Source organism: Hylobates moloch, unplaced genomic scaffold, assembly GCF_009828535.3.
Source record: "Hylobates moloch isolate HMO894 unplaced genomic scaffold, HMol_V3 SCAFFOLD_4, whole genome shotgun sequence".
Taxonomy (NCBI): domain Eukaryota; kingdom Metazoa; phylum Chordata; class Mammalia; order Primates; family Hylobatidae; genus Hylobates; species Hylobates moloch.
The window spans coordinates 18399678-18418713 of NW_026652279.1; the positions used below are offsets into that span (position 1 = coordinate 18399678).

The 19036-nt window shown below is 34.9% G+C and overlaps 1 protein-coding gene across 6 annotated transcripts in view; it reads left to right on the top strand.

Moving 5' to 3' along the window:
* Positions 1-19036, top strand: part of CNTN6 (contactin 6) — a 356073-nt gene that overhangs the window by 265319 nt on the left and 71718 nt on the right. For all 6 annotated transcript variants that reach the window (XM_032149519.2, XM_058437172.1, XM_032149518.2 and 3 more), the window contains one exon: positions 11862-11989. In XM_032149519.2, coding sequence (XP_032005410.1) covers positions 11862-11989 — 128 coding nt within the window. The remainder of the gene's footprint in view (positions 1-11861; positions 11990-19036) is intronic.

Consider the following 19036-nt stretch of genomic DNA (forward strand, 5'->3'; position numbering starts at 1 on the left):
ACAATAGACTGGATTAAGAAAATGTGATTGGATTTTTAATGTAACATACAATGTAATTTTTGATGGCATAGAGAGATAGATATGTAAATTCAATAAACAGGTTAAAGTCACTAAGCCCCACAAAGGAATTAAAATAGGTGTAAGACTGTGTATTATAACTAAGAAGAAAGAGTTAAAGTTAGCAGACAAAGAGTCTTGCCCAGGTTGGTCCCCTATTCTCAGCCACTTTTGTAAACCTAATTTTGTAGACTCTGAGGAATGCTATAATTCAGTAGCCAAAGGGAATCCAGGATTGGAAATTCCACTAGCATCCATCACTTTCAAAACCATGTTCTATCTTGAAACTCAAGTTTTCAGATACTCATGTCCTGAAATCATCAGATTACAGGGAGCTGGAGTGAAAGAGTTAATAATCATTAGTGTTCCAGCCCTGTTCTCTCACCTTCTTATATGTGAAGGAAGCCGAGAACCTTAAGTTTCAAGTTGCTAGTTTAAGGTCATCTGACTTGAATCTCCTCTGTCTATCCCAAAGCTTTCCAGCAGAAACAACTTTACATTTATAAAACTTCAAAGCCCTGAGGAAATCACACAATAGGTTCATAGTCATAAATGTAATAATAGCATAGCCAGAATGGCCTCACAATGTTCAGACTTCTCCATTCTGTTCTGCATAACTCTCTCCTCTATTGTATTTTCAATTCGTTCTCCTCTAGTAACTTTGGGAGCATAGTTTGTTGGATTTTTTTTTAATTTATTTCTTTAAAGTCCTGCATTCACAAATTTTTGTGTCCTTTGCCAACTTCATACTTTTTCATCTTTTCTTTTGATTTACTTGGGCTATAAGGCATGTTAGCATATGAATCTATATTAATTCTCTTTTGTGTTTTCTCAGGCATCCCAAAATGCTGCAGTGAATGGAGACATTTTATCTTTACCTTCTTCTACTGAAGAGCTAAATATTTCTCTTTGGCCTATTTCACTGGATTAATTTAGTTAGGCTTTCCATCTGATGCTGTTTTGTTAATGTTAAATTGTATTTCCTTAACATTTTATGGGAGTCAGCATAGCAGCACACTCTGGCATGCCATCAGAATAAAGACACATCATGGCACCAAGTAATTACGTTATTTAGCAACTGCTCTTACCTATCAATCATCTCCTAATTTGTGCCATAATTCAGTCACCCTGAATCTGTGTTTGTGTTGCGTCAGCCACTACAAAGATGACACTTAAATTATTTGTGTATATTAAACAAGGTGACACATTTTGATAAATTTAGAGGTCTGAATATTTGATGCGTGCTTTCTGCTTTGGAGTTTAAGACAGTTGAACCAAAGACTTAAGACTGAATCATTTGTTCACTCCAGTAATTACGCACTAGTTGTAAATGCAGTTACAGACACTAGGAATTCTGAAAAAGTAGAAACTGGCACCAGTAACGTTCTCATTTAAATTAAAATGTATTTGAGTCTATTTCTAATATCTAGGTAACCCTTCTGAACAACTATTTGCTAATTAAACCCTTTCAGTTAACTACCTAAAGACCCTGAATCATCCTTGAAAAATCAGTTAATGGGAAGTATATCCTTAGCTATTTAATAGTTAAAAATATGTATTTCTCGATTTTGTTGAAGAGTTGCCAAAAAAAAGTAACATAAAATTACTCAGGTCTATTTCTTTTGTTTGTTTGTTTGTTTTGGTGGAGCCTCCCTCTTTCACCCAGGCTTGAGTGTAGTGGCACGATCTCGGCTCACTGCAACCTCTGCCTTCCGGGTTCAAGCAATTCTCATGCATCAGCCTCTGGAATAGCTGGGATTACAGGCAAGCGCCACCATGCCCGGCTAATTTTTGTATTTTTAGTAGGGAAGGGGTTTCGCCATGTTGTCCATGCTGGTCTCGAACTCCTGACCTAGTTATCTGCCCACCTCGGCCTCCCAAAGCATTGGGATTAAAGGTGTGAGCCACCCTGCCTGGCCTGTCTGTTTCTTTTATAAGCACCTGCTTTCCAGCAAAACATAGCAAATTGGATTTATTTGTTACCTGTTTATGATGTCACTTCATGTAGGTTTTCATTTTTGTTTCCTTTCCTTTCCCTCTTCCTACGGTCCATAAATATTTAATTACACTATGCCGAATATAACTCAATACAGCTGCCCAAAGGAACACTATTATTTGCCTGGAGCTAGGACAGAGGCTAAAAAAAATACTAGAGATCTTATTGCAACAATTCTGTGAATCAGATGAATATTTAGGAACCACCAAACAGGGTCTATATTATTATAATAATTAAAAACATTTTACTCTGGCTTGTATTATACCCTTTAGTTTCATAATCAGAACTGAAAGAAATAATGATTAAGATTTGTTTTATACACCAAGTCTTATCCTAGTGATTTGAATGTAGAGTTGACCATTGGACAACGGGGATTGAACTGTGCATGTCTATTTATACTTGAGTTTTTTCATTAAAAGTTACACTGACTGTGCCTGCCTCTCCTGCCTCTCCTTTCACCTCCTCCACCTCTTTCACCTTTGCCACTCCTAAGACAGTGAGACCAGACACCTCTTCTTCCTCCTTCTCCTCAGCCTACTCACTGTCAAGATGATGAAGAACTTTATTATGATCCACTTCCACATAATAAATAGTAAATATATTTTCTCTTCCTTATGATTTTCTTAGTAACATGATATCTTCTCTAGCTGACTTTATTGTAAAAATACATTGTATAATGCATATAACATGCAAAACTTGTTCATGGACTGTTTATGTTATCAGTAATGCTTCTGGTCAATTGGAGACTATTAGTAGTTAATTTTAGGAAGTCAAAAGTTACAGGTGGAATTTCAACTCTGTGAGAAAGTTGGCACCCCAACCCCTGCATTGTTCAAAGGCCAACTCCATTTCTTTGCATCAACTTTTGTACTGCTTTAAGGGGCAACAGCAAACAAACAGAAAGTCATTTCAGTGATCAAATAACCACATTGTTTATAAGTATAAAGTTTATACTCCTTATTTATACTTATAAATAATGTGGTTGTTTGACTAAATCGCTTTCTGTTAGGGGATTGAATTTATTGATAATATTGACAAATATACATCTGGGTCTAGAAAGAAAAAGCTGAATATTTAACAGTAAATGCAATCAGAAAAATGCATATTTATTAAGTACCTGCTAATTGTTGGGCTTCTTGGAGAATATAAACAAATAAAGAATATTAGCTATTATCTTGGGACACCCATCATGCTCTAGGCTCTCTCTCTATGTATATAGCATAATGTATTTAATTCTCAAAACAAGATGATGATGTTATTACTACTCATATCTCCATTCTATACAAAGTTGGCATAGAAATCAAGCAACTGCTCCTAAATTAACATGGCCAAAAACAGAAACTCAGGTACATATTCAAAGTGATCTGACTTAGAGTCCATGGTCTTATAATCCCTGTATCACCTGCCTCAAACAAACCTTAGCTTTTACAACATATTTGGAGAGCAAAAACTTATCTAAAAAGAAAATTAAAAGTACAAGACAGTAAAATGATTTAGATAATGACTCAGTAGAAAAAACACTGACTCCATATCAGAAGACCTGTATCCGGGCTGCGGTTAAGTTAGTTATTGAATCTCCCTGCATCTCAGTTTTTTGACGTGGGGAGAAAGAGCATATCGTGAACTCTAGTGACTGGGGAAGGACGTGATAGAGAAACCTATATATCTTGGTGGGGTTCCCCAGGAAACAGTGCTCAGTTCTGCTTCTCAGGGAGGTCCACTTGCAGGGTAGCAATGGATGATTGTATCTTACTGCATAGCTGCTGCCTCACTTCAAGCCACAGTCACATCATTGGTAGCTTGACATCTTAGGTTGTCAGCCACATAGGTTGCTTCTGGACAGGCTATAGAGAGAAACCACTTGGGAACAGTCCGTGGAAGGAAATAAAAGGGGATTTATTTACCTGACTGCCCCTTTGCTGGTGGAGCTGCATTACCTGAACCTTTGACAGTCAGTGGAACTGAGACAACCTAAAAGATTCACAAGATGTGTCTGAAACACTGGGAATCAAAGTAGGTTTTGGAAGGTGAACGGGATTCAGATAAGCGGATTGGAGAGCAAAACCTCTTCTAGATATGAGGAGAAGAGAGTTTAGGCTTTTGTCTGGCAGGTTCTGTGAAGGAGGGTACTCAAAGAAAGATTTGCAAATTGTAAACATTTATTTCCTCTTTGGGACTCACACAACTCTTCCCTGAAAATAAATATTTGGGTTCTTTCCCCAAAGTCAGACAAAATAAAAGAGATGAATATAATATTTAACAGTCCTTTCTATAAATTTTCCTGAATTTTTTGATATGTGTTTCCTCTTGTTCAGAACTGATTAACAATTGTCTGTGCCTGTGCTTTGCTGAAAATGTGATCTACATTACTTGGTACAGTGGCCAGATGTAGGTTTGTTTCCTCTGGTCTCTGGATCGTGTCTCTCTTGAGACAGTACTTCATTTTCACTTCATCTCTGTCTCTTTTGCTTTTTTTCATTTTTACTACATTGATGATCTTATAAGGAATGATAAATTAGGTTTTCATTAATCCATTGATTAAATCTTTGAATTTTGCCTGGACAGGGGTACCAGATATTCTCTGTGTATAACTACTTATGTACAATTACTTGGTTTTTTTTTTTTTTTTTTTTTTTTTTGGAGACAGGGTCTCACTTAGTCCACCAGGCTGTAGTGCAGTGGCACGATCTTGACTTACTGCAAACTCCACCTCCCAGGCTCAAGTGATTCTCCCACCTCAGCTTCCTGAGTAGCTGAAATTACCGGCACGAACCACCATACCCGGCTAATTTTTGTATTTTCAGTACAGACGGGGTTTCACCATATTGGCCAGTCTGGTCTCGAACTCCTGACCTCATGTGATTCGCCCACCCTGGCCTCTCAGTGTACTAGGATTACAGGCATGAACCACCATGCCCAGCCATACAATTACTTATAATTAAAGTTACTGACATAAAAGGATGGAAAGGACAACCTTTATTTTGATTTAAATGAGCAAACTTTGTAATTTACTTGTTTGTAGATTGACTTTTTATGTGGTTTGTTAAAATAAGAAAATTTTAAAAGATAGCTTATTAAATGACAGTGACATTAGCATAGATATTACACCTTAACTATAATAATTGGGTGCAAAAATCATTAAAATGTAATATTAATATTTAATTTAAAACAGATTCCAGTGGGACATTTTACCACAATGTCAGTATTTGATCTAAAATAGATTCCAGTGGGAGATTTTACCTAAAACTTAAATTGTGAACCGGAAGAATTTATACCCACATTTCTGTTTCTTACCTAACTCATTTTAATAAAATCAATTTTACATTTTCCAAATATCAGTAAAATTAGACAGTCAATTAAAATTTCATGGTCTACAGCATTATCTTTAGACAGAACTGGAAGCAATACTCCAGTTAATAATCTAACTATAAAAATAGCAGTATTGCTCCAGTTTCAGCAATAAGAAATTATAATTGCCCAATGACCTAATTTTTTTTTTTTTTTTAGTTTAAGAAATTTAGCTATTTCTAATCCTCTTTGTCCTCAAACTTTGTACTAAGTTATGGTTGATACCAAACAAAAAATCTGGAGCATTTCTTATTTTCTATTCACATCTTGGAATCTACATGTACAGATCTGTTTTCTGTATGTAAATAAAGGATTGGGTAGATATTAGATTTGTTATAGTGACAAAAAAGGATGTGAATGTTAATCTCTATTGTATTGAAATAATTATGAACAGGTATCAGTTCATGCAATGCAGGTGCTATTGTTTGGATATGGATTATCCCCACTAAAACTCATATTGAAATTTTATCTTCCATGTGGCAGTTTTGGGAGGTGGAGCCTGTTTGGGCCTTGAGGACAGATCCCTCCTTAATAGATTAATACCCTCCCTCTGGGGTGAGTGAGTTCTTGGTCTCTTGAGAATAGATTTGTTCCTGCTAGAAAGCGTTTTAAAAAGAGTCTGGCTTCCTCAGTTTCTCTCTCTTACTTCCCCTCTTGCCATGTGACCTCTTTGCACACACCAGTTTCTTTCTGCTTTTTGCCATGAGTTGAAGCAGCCTGAGAACCTCACCAGCTGCAGCTGCCCAACCGTGAACCTTCCAGCCACCAGAATCATGAGCCAAATAAACCATTTTTCTTTATAAATTACTGAGTCTCAGGGAGTCTGATATAGCAACACTAAATGGACTAAGACACCAGAAAAACGAGGGTAAAAACATTCCGCATTAGTCTCGATGTAGTTCCTTAAAGTAACACAAAATTTGATGCACATGCTGCAGGTAAAGAAGCCCTCCAAGTGTATTTGATGTGATCCTTCTCCTTCCTGGTGTTCTATTCATAATGATCCACCAAATAGAAGGTAATAGGTATAAAGGCAGGGAAATGGGTAAGACATCTGTTACTTTTGTTTTCTGTGTATACTACCTACCTTCCCTGACAGTGGGAAGATTAAAATACGCATGTTCAACTGCTCTTAAAAAATCTGCCTTCAACTTATCAGTTTAACTTTGAAATATTTATATGTTATTGGCTTAGTTTTGTACATGTTCTATATTCTAAAGCCAGTATAAAATCTACCCAGTGTCACTTAACCGTCAGACACAGCTTGTTGTTCTGAATTTTGACTCATAATGCATTAGAGGAATTGCATGGTACAATACAAACGCTATTAATTTTTCTATTAGTTGAATGGTCATACTATATATACACCTATAAATGCCTTTAAATTCTAATTTTACAGAACATTTTAAATGCAAATGCTATAATCAGTGATTTAATTATCTAAACAGAATATTGAGGTTTGGTAATTTGGGGAAAATTTTTCTATTTAATTGTGTGAACAGTTAAAATATTCTAATTAAGTGGATATTAGAGAATAAAGACATGAGAGAAATGGTGTTATCACTGAACTTATTGAGGAAATAAGGAGGAAACATACCAACACTGTAAGTCAAATGTCAGAATTTGGTGATGCCAAAACCAAGGAGAGTCTAGGGACTGATAACCAGAGCTTAGTTAAAGCCACATAACATACTTCTGAGTCCAGCCATAGGCAAGAATTTTAAGAAGACATTAGGCATGAGCAACTAACAGAGTGAGAATCAGAAATAGTAACTGGAGTCTTGGAGGAGAGAAAATGTCAAATATTAGTGTCGGCTAAGAATAAGAATTGGATTAATATCTAGCATTTAATTAACTTGTACAGCAATCACATTATCATTCCTAAAATAAAAATTAGAGCATTGTAGATCAAAAAGATTAAGTACCTAAGAATACAGACAAGAGGTTGCATGAATTCAAGGAAGGGTTTTCAGCAGTGAAACAATGCTGAGGAAAGTTTTGCTGGCATTAGACTCCTTTCAAAAAGCCCAGTATATAGTTCTCAGGCCTCTTTGTTCAAAATGCAGTGTGATAAAACAATTTCTTCTTTCCTTCTTATTTATTCCTCATGGAGTTATAGATGTGCCTACATTCCTAGGCAGGATGAGAAATCGGTTCATTAAAAGCCTACCTATTGACTGCTAATGGAGTCAGGTACAGTGCTAAGCAGTTTGAACTATTTATATCAATTAATCTCATGACTCTGTGACACAGGTAATATTAGTATTTCTATGCTATAGACAAAAAAAAAAAAAAAAGGACTTGGGCCATTGATTAACTTGGCCCAGTAACACAAAAATCAAATGTTGGGATTCAGATTTGGTCACAAGTAGTTCGACCTCAAAGTCCAAGTTTTTATCCACTCTGCTAATTACACCATAATTGCACAGGATGGCACAAGAAAAGAAGAAAAATAATCCTTAGTATTAGCATGACCATTATTAATACCTCATGTGTTAAGATATCTATGGTTAAAACTCTCTTCCATAGCAGGGGAATGGATATTAAGCCTGCCTTTAAGATGCCACATAAACTAAGAATCTTGAGAAAATGCACATACATGTACACACACAAATGTTCCATCACATTTTAGAGAGTTATTAGACTGAAGATCAGATTTTAAATCTTCAATATTAAAGGTCATTCTATGCAAATAAAATTATACATATATATACACACACATATAGCTTACATGCACATATAGCTTAAATTTATGCTGGTTTTACTAACTCTGCTATTAGTAAACTATGTTTTGGAAATGAACTGAAAGAGAATTTGCTAAAATAAGTGTTTTCTGGTCTAAAGGAAGATATGGTTAGAATCTGAGCCCTCCGCCATCTAGTGGGTACCTTGAGTCACTTATTGCTTCTCTTTATGCCTGTTTCCTGATGTATAAAATAGGGGTGCAAACAATACCTAGCCCAGAAGTTTGTCTTAGACATTCGATGAGTTGACATTTATTACACACTTACTAGAGGGCCAGTGCAGAGCCAGCTCCCTATAATGTCATAGCCTCCATAAATTTATAACAGTGAGTTTTAATATGGAAAAGAGCACCTTTAACATCTAACACTTTTTATTTTCACATCCCCATTGTAACACCTAACATACTGTTTCAAACCCAGTAGACATTTAGTAAGTATTTGCTGATTAAGAAGGAAAAAATATCTTAACATTGCCCCACTTTCAATCATGCATTTAAACTGCTATTGAATTTTTGGAAGTCTTTCCATCGTTTCATGGTGCTCACAAATTTCCACACATATTTTTATGATTCATTGTATATTAGTAGTATAACTTCAACCTTAAATCCTCATATAATAATATACATATAATATGTAATCATGGTATTACCTTCTGCTTTTTTCCTTATAACTATATGATTTTCACTAATTATTCATGCAAATCTCTATTTTTATTATCAGAATATTTTTCCTGTTTTATACCGATAGCCAAGCTTATCTATACTTCTGGCTGTGTGTGTGGTTTTTTTTAATGCCAGAGAAGCGTATATGCAAATGAAGGTAGAATATTTTAATATCGTTCATTGGTATGTTATTACCAATCCTTGAGATAAAGTATCTTTTTTGCATATTCTAAAAGAAGAATAGAAAAAAATCAGTCTTTCTCTATGAATGTTACCAAAATCATCAATTAAAATGTTCCAGTTAATTCTTACATGTGCATTTTGCCTTATCTGAAAATGCCAGTTGCTCAGTACAATTTGATCTTCACTGAGTGTTCCTTCTTTTTGCTTTTTTAAAATCATTTCTGCTAAGATGTGTTTAGATATGTTGAAAAACTGGAAATTCTTACTTTTATAGTTTTTGTTTAATTTTTTTCTTAATAAAATTAAGACAATGATCAGGTTGTTTGATTCTGCTCATATTGTCACGAGATTTTTTACTATATTTTAATATCTCTTATTAATTAAAGGAGAAATCTAAGTGATACATTCAAATATCTGTACTATTTGTTATGCCATAAAATCTTTAGTTAGTTATGATTAAATCTTTGATATTCTATATCCTAGATCAACAGAGAGAACTTTTAAAGTTTATTTTAATAAATCATAAATCAATTTGGTTACTAGTTAGGTTATTTTTATAAAACATTTAAAATGTATGTTATTATTCTTTTATAAATTATTTTCATAAGATCACAAGTAAGATGTAGTCTTACTTTGAAGTAAAGAAAAAATTTTCAGATTAAAGCTTAATAGTAAATAGATCAGTACTTCTCAAACTTTATTGTACATGCTAGTCACTGTATGTACTACAGTGCATAGGGTGTCTTGTGAAAATGAAGTTTGATTCATTAGGTCTGGAATAAGACCACATTTTGAGGAATAAAGACATGGAGTATCTTTAGGGCATCTAGTGATGACTGCTGAAACTTCTTGGACCATATAATTAACATGCAGAATTATTTTACTAAACGTAAGGCAAAGTAATGGTTCTGGAAAAAGCATGAGTACTAGAATAATTAGATATAACTTCATTCTCTGCTACTTAGCTAGTTAGTCTAGGGCAGATTTTAACTTTTCTTAGTTTGCTGTCTCAGTACCTTAAACAGTAGTAAGCACTTAAGAAATATTGATGTATTGATTAGGATTTCATAGAAATAATCAGCCTCAGTGATGGCTGTTTCAACTCAATTTAGCAAACACTGAAGACCTACTGAGCCTGAAAGGGGTAGTATACTCAGGGTACCACTGCACACATGAATTATTCCTTTCTGGAAGTTATATGAAAAGTTATATGAAATATAAACATTGGCATTGACTTAGTGGCTGAAAAACTTGCTTGGTGGCCTTTAGATATCAGCAGACATATCAATCATTTCTGTCATGTGTTTTTTATTGGCCAATAGTTCAGGTTTCTGTGTTGCTCAGAATTCCTAGTTATTCCTTAATGTTAGGGGTAGATGCACCCAAAAGCTTCTCACATTTACCTCTTCTAATTGAAATCAGATAAAGAATTATATTTGGCCTGAGTTTGCTGCATAATAGAATAGTTTTGTTACTCTATCAATAATGGCATAATTCAATTGTTAATGTAAATTGGGATCTAGTACACTAGACATCTCAGAAATTAAATAAGACATTAAATGTCTGCTATGGGGGAATACTCTAAGATAATGACTTTTAAAAATCTGATTACGTGCCATGGAACATTCTAAATTCAGATGTGGCTCCTTCCACTCACTGATAACAGAATTTGGAATCTGTTATTAATAATATATCCATCAGAAGCTGGCTTCCTACAAAATGTCATTGGCTGGTATTCTCTGTGTTTCAAATTGAGTAATTAATTATATTAGCTACATTTTGTGTTACATATATTAGAAACGACGATATGTTTGCCATGCAGCAAATACTATTTTGTTATTGTTAATGGATATGGCATGCATGCAAATTGTCTACCCTTTCTTGCCTTTAAAACTGTTGTTAAAAATTAGTATGTTGTCACATATTTTGATACAATCTTGACTACCTACTAATGTTTTTAAAAGGTTGATAACTACATTTGTAAGATACAAAATAAGGTAACCTGAAATTGGACGAATGCTTTTGTTTTTACATTTTTTTGGTCTCCTCTTAATTATATTTGATGGTGAATTTTTCAGGAAACAAATCTCAGGTTTGTTTTTTTTTCTTCTGATTTCAGTGGCATTGTGCTTTAGACCATGCTAGAGTTTCAGAAAAAATTTAATATGGATTATTTTATGAAAGATGGGAACTTCTTTGGCAGATAAACCTCCTTTTTGTACTCTATCATCTTTTAGGAACATTAATATTAATTCATAATTAACCCATGAAGCCTTATTCTTTCTACTCTTTCCTTCCTCTTTTTGATGGGATAGGCCACATAATAAGCATGGCCCTCTGGCCATGGAACCATATAGAGTTTCTTCAACTCATCAGCACTGGCAAATACAGTCATGGTTCAACACCCTGTTGTGTGGCCACAGAAAATGTTAAGACAGACCATGTTTAAAAAGACACAGACTAACTGTGAAAATTTGCTTGCATTTCTTCTAAGCCAAGTTCAATTTTCACCAGTGAGTTGACTTTGGAAAATACACAGTAAATAGTTGCATTTCTTATTCATCAAGCAACTTGACATTATACTACCAAGCACTGATTTTATTTTTAATATGCTTTGAAATCGACAATGATAATTCAAGTTATAGAATGATAATTATCAATATTGTGTCAGAATAAAAGCAAACACCATTTACTCTAATATGTAGACTCAGAGATAGCTCACAATGAAGAACGGAATAATACAGGAAAGGAATAAATTCATATTATCACATACACCCATGATTTTAGTAAAGTTTTAAAATAAAAATAAGCACTTATGATTTACCAATGTTGAAGAGCCTTACTTCTATTAATGATGTATTTTCTTTTTAGAATATTTCTCTTGGAGGACGGCAGCCTCAAGATACATAATGTTACCAGGTCAGATGCTGGATCATACACATGCATAGCCACAAATCAGTTTGGCACTGCAAAGAACACTGGCAGCCTCATTGTAAAAGGTATCATATTATCTTCATGTGTGCCTGATGAACGTTGTAAATATGCAGGCATATTATGACTTGTATTACAGTGTCAAATCTGTACCATACTGTATATGTAAAATAGTTGATTTCACAATTTAAGAGATCCATTACCGTACTCATTAATAGCATGCACACTTTGCCAGTGGGATACCAGGGTAGATGTGAATACTTTGGCAACTGAAAATGCTGTCAGAGTGTAATTAGAGTTAAAAACCTACACCTAAATTATTTGGCTTTTTCAAAAGCCTTAATGTTAGGGGCCATGGACGTTTTGATAAAGTCACTGGATAATATTTTTTTGGTCAAATGTCTGTCAGAATCTTTATTTTTATGTGAAATATTTACATGTAAATAAGGCTACCAAATACATAACTGGCTAATTTGTTTATATAACTCCAGGTACAAAACTAATGAAATGCGGGGTCACAACCTTTAGTAAGTAAGAAAAAATTAAAATCTATGTGAATCATTATTATATTTTCATCACAGTAAGCAGATAAACTCATACAATTTATAGAGATAAATTCTATACTTTTAAGATTTCTAAATCAGTATCAATCCAAATATTCCTACATTTATCACCAAGGGACATAATTAATATTAGAAGTAACTATTCTCTTTCTTTGCTGCTTTATTTTGTTGAATCTCAGCTCATAAAACTAGTATGTTTACTGGAAGCCGTATCACTTCTATCATTTCATTGCCTCCTGGATGATAAAAATGGCTCTCTTGATAAAGCAGTTTAAGCGGCTAATTAAGCCCAAATGATTAGAATCAGCATTTGGTGCTTTCTCATCTTTTCCATTAAAATACATATATTCAATAAAAAGTAGTTAGCTGCTACACTTCAGCCATCATTTAAAATAGCTCAAGGAAAATAAACACCCACCTTTGAGCCTGGAAGATATTTCTGCCAACTTGTCTCAAGCGTATTACATTATGATGACAATTGTCTGAAGTATTCTGGGGAAATGTGACTGATAAAACTTGATGTGTCAAAATCCAAGCAGTGTGGCATATTTTGAAAAACTTTCTCTTCCTTAAGATTGTATTGTCATCAATTTTTAAGACAGAGATGGACTTAAGTGTTTCAAGATAGATGTTATAGCTATATTTAAGAACAGACTATTCCTCCAGCACATTTTTGGCAATACTCAGACCCTGAAAAAATGTGAACACTTTATATTTGAAAAAGTAACAAGTTCATTAAGGGTAAAAAAAAAAGAGATTTATTATATCATTTCAAATTAAGAAGGTGTAGGTAGTATGCACTAATTTTATTACAGCAGAAGATTAAAATGTGGTGAAGGATAAAAAGGCATTGCAGTTAAATCTTCTAGGTATGGGAAAATCCAGAGGGCATTAAAACGTGAAATAGAAAGGATAGAAAACATCAGCAGTAGCAACGTAGTTTTTAAAAGAAAGTTTCTTTAGAATACTGGTGATCTGGGAGGAGGGCCAATGGTTTTGCTGCTAAAATACAATGATGGGGATTCCTTCACTCTGGAGGATAAGAAAAACAAAAGTTAATAGTAGATTGAACTGAATGAATATGCACTCTTCCTCCAGTGTTTCTTAAACCTTTGACATCATAATACTTACAGTCCACTAATAATTGATGAAAGAAAAATAAAAGGTGACGGCTAACAAAAATACTAACTGAGAAACTCGGAAGCCACTGGACTGTATTCTGGATGTAACATTTGCATATTTCAGAAGTGTAATATAACCATGTTTTCTGCAAGTTAGGTTCCTAGTACTTATGATGGAAATAAGTTTATCTACGCTTTCAAGTATTCCATAAATCTAACCATAATCCCCAGCTACTCTGCTCTTTCCATAAGTAAAACAATAATTAATCAAGATAGCTCAGTTAAAAAAAAAAAAAAAGCCTGACTTACATTTTTGTTTGTTCATTTCTAGTGCTCTTTGCTGAGGTTGTTGAAACAAAATTATCCCACTAGGCGTTCCTTGTTACCTTAATCAGTTCCACTCTTTCTTCTTCTGTATCACTTTTTATCTTCTTACAAACTGTATAACTGACTTATTTATTATGGTTTTTTTTTGTCTTTTCTTCCCTTCTAAAACAGAAGGATAAAGAGGGCAGGGATTTTTGTTTTAATCAATGATGAATCGTAAGTCCTAGAACATTGCCGGGAACGGTATGTGCCCAGTAAATATTTACTGATTTAATAAAATGTAACTATCTTATACAGCTTAGTTCATAGGGATACTTTTCATACTGGCTTCCTTGCTCTAAAATCTGACAGTTTTCAATTTTTCGGGGTCTGAGCTTCTTAGGACACTTTGCAAAAAAAAAGAACATCAAAGGAAAAAAACAAACTTTTTACATGCATTCACTTTCTAATTATAGGGTTTGTAATCTTTTGTTTCTGACAGACATCGATCACCTCACTCTCCTAAGGCGGTACAAGCCTGAACCTACATCGAAATCCAAAAATTCGTGAAGAGAATTCATTGTTTTGGTATTTCTAGCACAGTACAGGAGAATAACTTACATATACAAAAAGGGTACATGCTAACATAACTGATGTCACTATGCATAATTATCAAGTTACTTTCATGCATTTACACCTAATAATGGGAAGGAAATTTTGCTATATTTTAACCTTCATGACATATCCGCATCCCATTTTAAGTGGATTTTGGGGTCTCTTGCTTCTTTGTCATTAACAAGAAATATCCTATGCAACATAAACATGTACATACTTAACCACACAAATACATATAAATAAAATAAACACAAAATGTGTGTACAGTATGAAGAAAAACAGCCTTAGAAACGTTGCTTTATTATTTATCTGTAATGTTTAATCTTTATGAAATTGTGTGACTGTCATACAAGCACAGTTCTAAGTCTGTTATTACCATGTCCTCTTAACTAGACTGTTTTCTCTAATTCCCTTTCATGTAAAAATGTTGAAGACATCACTGCCAAGGAATTATTATTTTACAATCTACAAATTTGAAGCCTAGCATAGGAAAAAATTATAATAGTGTACATCAATTCAACCATTTTCTTGACTATTGGGTGAATAGTCATCTGGTTGTTCGTTAAGATGGCTTAATAGTTGTGTATATGTGTATGTGTATTTTTTCATCAATAATATTCATACGATTGCTGTTACAGAATCAAATCTAATTTTGTTTCTCAAGCCAAAATCAGTGTATAGGGACCTTAAGAGTAATAGAGTGTTAAGGAGCAAATGAGAAATTTCAGTAAAGCTGATAAAACAATCATCTCCCTTTGAATTTACTTATCAGCCTCAGTCATGCAAGAAATGTTGTTGTTAGATAACATGGAAAAGATAATAGTTACAAGAGTGAGATATTTGGCAGCTTAGTTTTTAGCTGATATGGCTTATCTGTGTTAAGAGGATTCTGAAGTTATCTGCACTGTATGTTGGAAATTTCTATTTGACTAATACAGCAGGATAAGGCGATTTTCCATTCAAACATTGTGAGTACAATTAGCAGCAGCCTTTCCAGCACCTCAGAAGATGCCCAGTAGAATTTAAGGACATGTTTCATAGGCACAAACAAGGAATCGAGAGGAAAGAGAGTTTAAGTGTGTTCATTTTGGAGGACTGAGATTAAAATTACAATGTGTACATACACTAAGAGGTATATGAAAATCACATAAAAGGGGAAATTATTTGATCTGGCATTTGGAAAATTATTAAAAAGCAGAGTAACAGCAGGCTATAAAAATGATCTTGTTTGCAGGCAACATTTGTTTTTGTTTCCCCACTGGAGAAGTTTTGGATGTTCAATTATAGGCCTCATTGCTTCAGTGTTATTTTCAACTGAAATGTCGGAACTTGGAAAAGCATATCTAATGTGCAAATTAAGTTTATTGCTGCTCATTTAGTTGTTTATTCTTTGTGATAGAAGTCTTTATTATACCAGCATTACAGAGTGGCCTATCCATTTTCTCCAGCAGAATGATACGGGTCTAAGCTTACTAAGAGAAATGCCCAAGATATGCAGATAATTGGAGGCTTTGTGGCTCCAAAATGCAGTTTGAAGGATTTGAGGTATCAAGCTCAGCTTTATCGACAAGCCCAGCTTAATTGAGCAGACCAAAAGTACAATTTCAGAGAAATGACAAGATGTATTGGAATACATTTGTCATATCGTAGTACTTGAAAACACCAGAGAAGTCTCCAGTAGCACTAAAATCTCCCCAAAAATGTTCAATTCCACAAGCCACTTTCCTACACAGAATGACTGAAAGCATTTCAACAGAATGAACATTTGATTTAAAAATTAGTGATGGTAAAAATTATTTTCAAGGTGAGAAGATATATAATGAGTTATTATACTGGTCAGATGAAAAATTTTCCCGTTCCAATATTGAACGTGATGCTGCTCAAATTATTGAAACTTGAATACTACAATCTCTTCAAGTAAAAATGTAAAAACAAGCAAAAACACGCATCAGTTTAAGCAAGTCCACTAAGATCAATGTTATCTTGGTCTTCATGACAATTTAGTTCACAATCTCTTTTAAAATGCAGCATATGTCACTCCGATTAAATTACCACATATGTCATACAGCTGTGTTTTTTCTTAATGTATATTTTACAAAATGTAAAGGATAGATGTCAATACAGTATAGGTTTTACCACTTTTTTCAAGATATTTTTACCGCATAGTTTAAACCTATTATTGGTCAAAGTTTTGTTTTGTTTAATTTTGATAAAAATAGGGGGTGTATAGCTAGTGGTTTATGCCAGTTGAAGGAGACCAGACACAGAAGAGTATAGAACTCTTACTAAAGTGGTTAATGCACAGCCTCTGGAATTATATTAACCTGCCGTTACTAACTAACGTGGAACTTGACGACTTAGTTTTTATTGTTATTCATCTTTTCTTATTATTATTCATTACTATTTGTTAAATACATTCTCTGTCCTAGGCACCATGATAGGTTCTTTGTGTATATCATCTCATTTTAACTTTCAGAGTAATGCTTTGAAGCAGATATTATTATCTCAATTTTATACAAGGGAGATTGAGGAATAGGTTGCTAAAACCACTTGCCCAAGGTCCCTGCATTAGTATGTGGCAGAACTTTTGCTTTCCTTCTTTTCCATCCTCCAACAAATGTACTTATTAAAAAATGCATGAGACAATTTTACATGACATTGTTCAAAGTCCAGCAGGAATAAAAGTATAGTAACATGCAGATATTAGTGCTTCCTCCTAAATACCGCAGCCTTCATTCATTAGAGTGCAATTTTATATTTACATTTTTATATGTAAAAATTCATTCAAGTGCAATATTTATGTGCATTTACATTTTACTATATGTAAATTTTAATGTATATTCACTAAATTTTGAAAATGGCATTTGTAACCCAAACACACACATATAGAACATTATTATCATCCAACCTCTAGAACTTTTTCTTATGTCACTTAATCCTTGTTCCTACTACACTCCTAGAAGCAGCTACTGTAATAATTTTCTCACCATAGATTTCATTCAAATGCTATCTTATTATATTGTGTATTCTTTTGTGTTTGGTCTCATTCATACAGTATAAACCACTAGCTCTCCATCTCCTATTTTTATTAAAATAAAAAAAAACACTTCAACCAATACGTTTATTCTGCAGGTAACTAAATACATATATACATGTACGTATATATAAATCTCAAACTATTAAGTCTTTTTGATCTTTAGTTTCCCGCCCAAACCTGCAAACACTTGTGCTCACTTGTTTCTTGAGGTTTTCGTTAAGAATTGGAAATTTAGTAAATTTACCTTGACTCTATTCTGACCCTAAAAGAAGCAATTAGGCTACTCTTCTTCGTAGGCATTCTATCTCTAAATTAGCTCCGTGGTCACTTATGCTCTAGGGCCATTTTTTTTTTAGGAATAAAGTGTGTCATTAAGATGGAAAAGACTTCCCCAGAAGCAAGCTGTGTTTTCAGTCTCTGGATCCTGAAACCACAAGCAAGTAGTTACCAAATGCTTTCAAGTTCAAAAGAGGAATGGGGTTGAAGAGGGTGGAAAAGGGGAAAAAATAATCACATGAATCAAACTTAGCCTTATCCTCGTTTTCTGGGTTTTATTTTCTCATTTTGACTCCCCTCATCCCAACATGAAACATTCAGAAGAAAATATCATTTGTATTAGGGCCTATTGACAGGCAAAATAAAAATTTCTATTTTCATCTCCTACAAAACTACAGGCTGGGTGTGGTGGCTCTTGCCTGTAATCCCAGCACTTTGAAAGGCTGACGTGGGGTGGGTGGAGCCAAGATGTCTGAATAGGAACAGCTCCAGTCTACAGCTCCCAGCCTGAGCGACACAGAAGACGGGTGATTTCTGCATTTCTGTTTGAGGTACTGGTTTCATCTCACTAGGGAGTGCCAAACAGTGGGTGCAGGACAGTCGGTGCAACACACTGGGCGTGAGCCAAAGCAGGGCGAGGAATTGCCTCACTCGGGAAGCGCAAGGGGTCAGGGAGTTCCCTTTCCTAGTCAAAGAAAGGGGTAACAGACGGCACCTGGAAAATCGGGTCAGTCCCACCCTAAGACTGCGCTTTTCCAGCGGGCCTGGAAAACGGCACACTAGGAGACTGTGTCCCGCACCTGGCTTGGAGGGTCCTATGCCCACGGAGTCTCCCTGATTGCTAGCACAGCAGTCTGAGATCAAGCTGCAAGGTGGCAGGGAGGCTGGGGGAGGGGCGCCCACCATTGCCCAGGCTTGCTTAGGTAAACAAAGCAGCCAGGAAGCTCGAACTGGGTGGAGCCCACCACAGCTCAAGGAGGCCTGCCTGCCTCTGTAGGCTCCACCTCTGGGGGCAGGGCACAGACAAACAAAAAGTCAGCAGTAACCTCCGCAGACTTAAATGTCCCTGTCTTGACAGCTTTGAAGAGAGTAGTGGTTCTCCCAGCACGCAGCTGGAGATCTGAGAACGGACAGACTGCCTCCTAAAGTGGGTCCCTCACCCCCGAGCAGCCTAACTGGGAGGCACCCCCCAGTAGG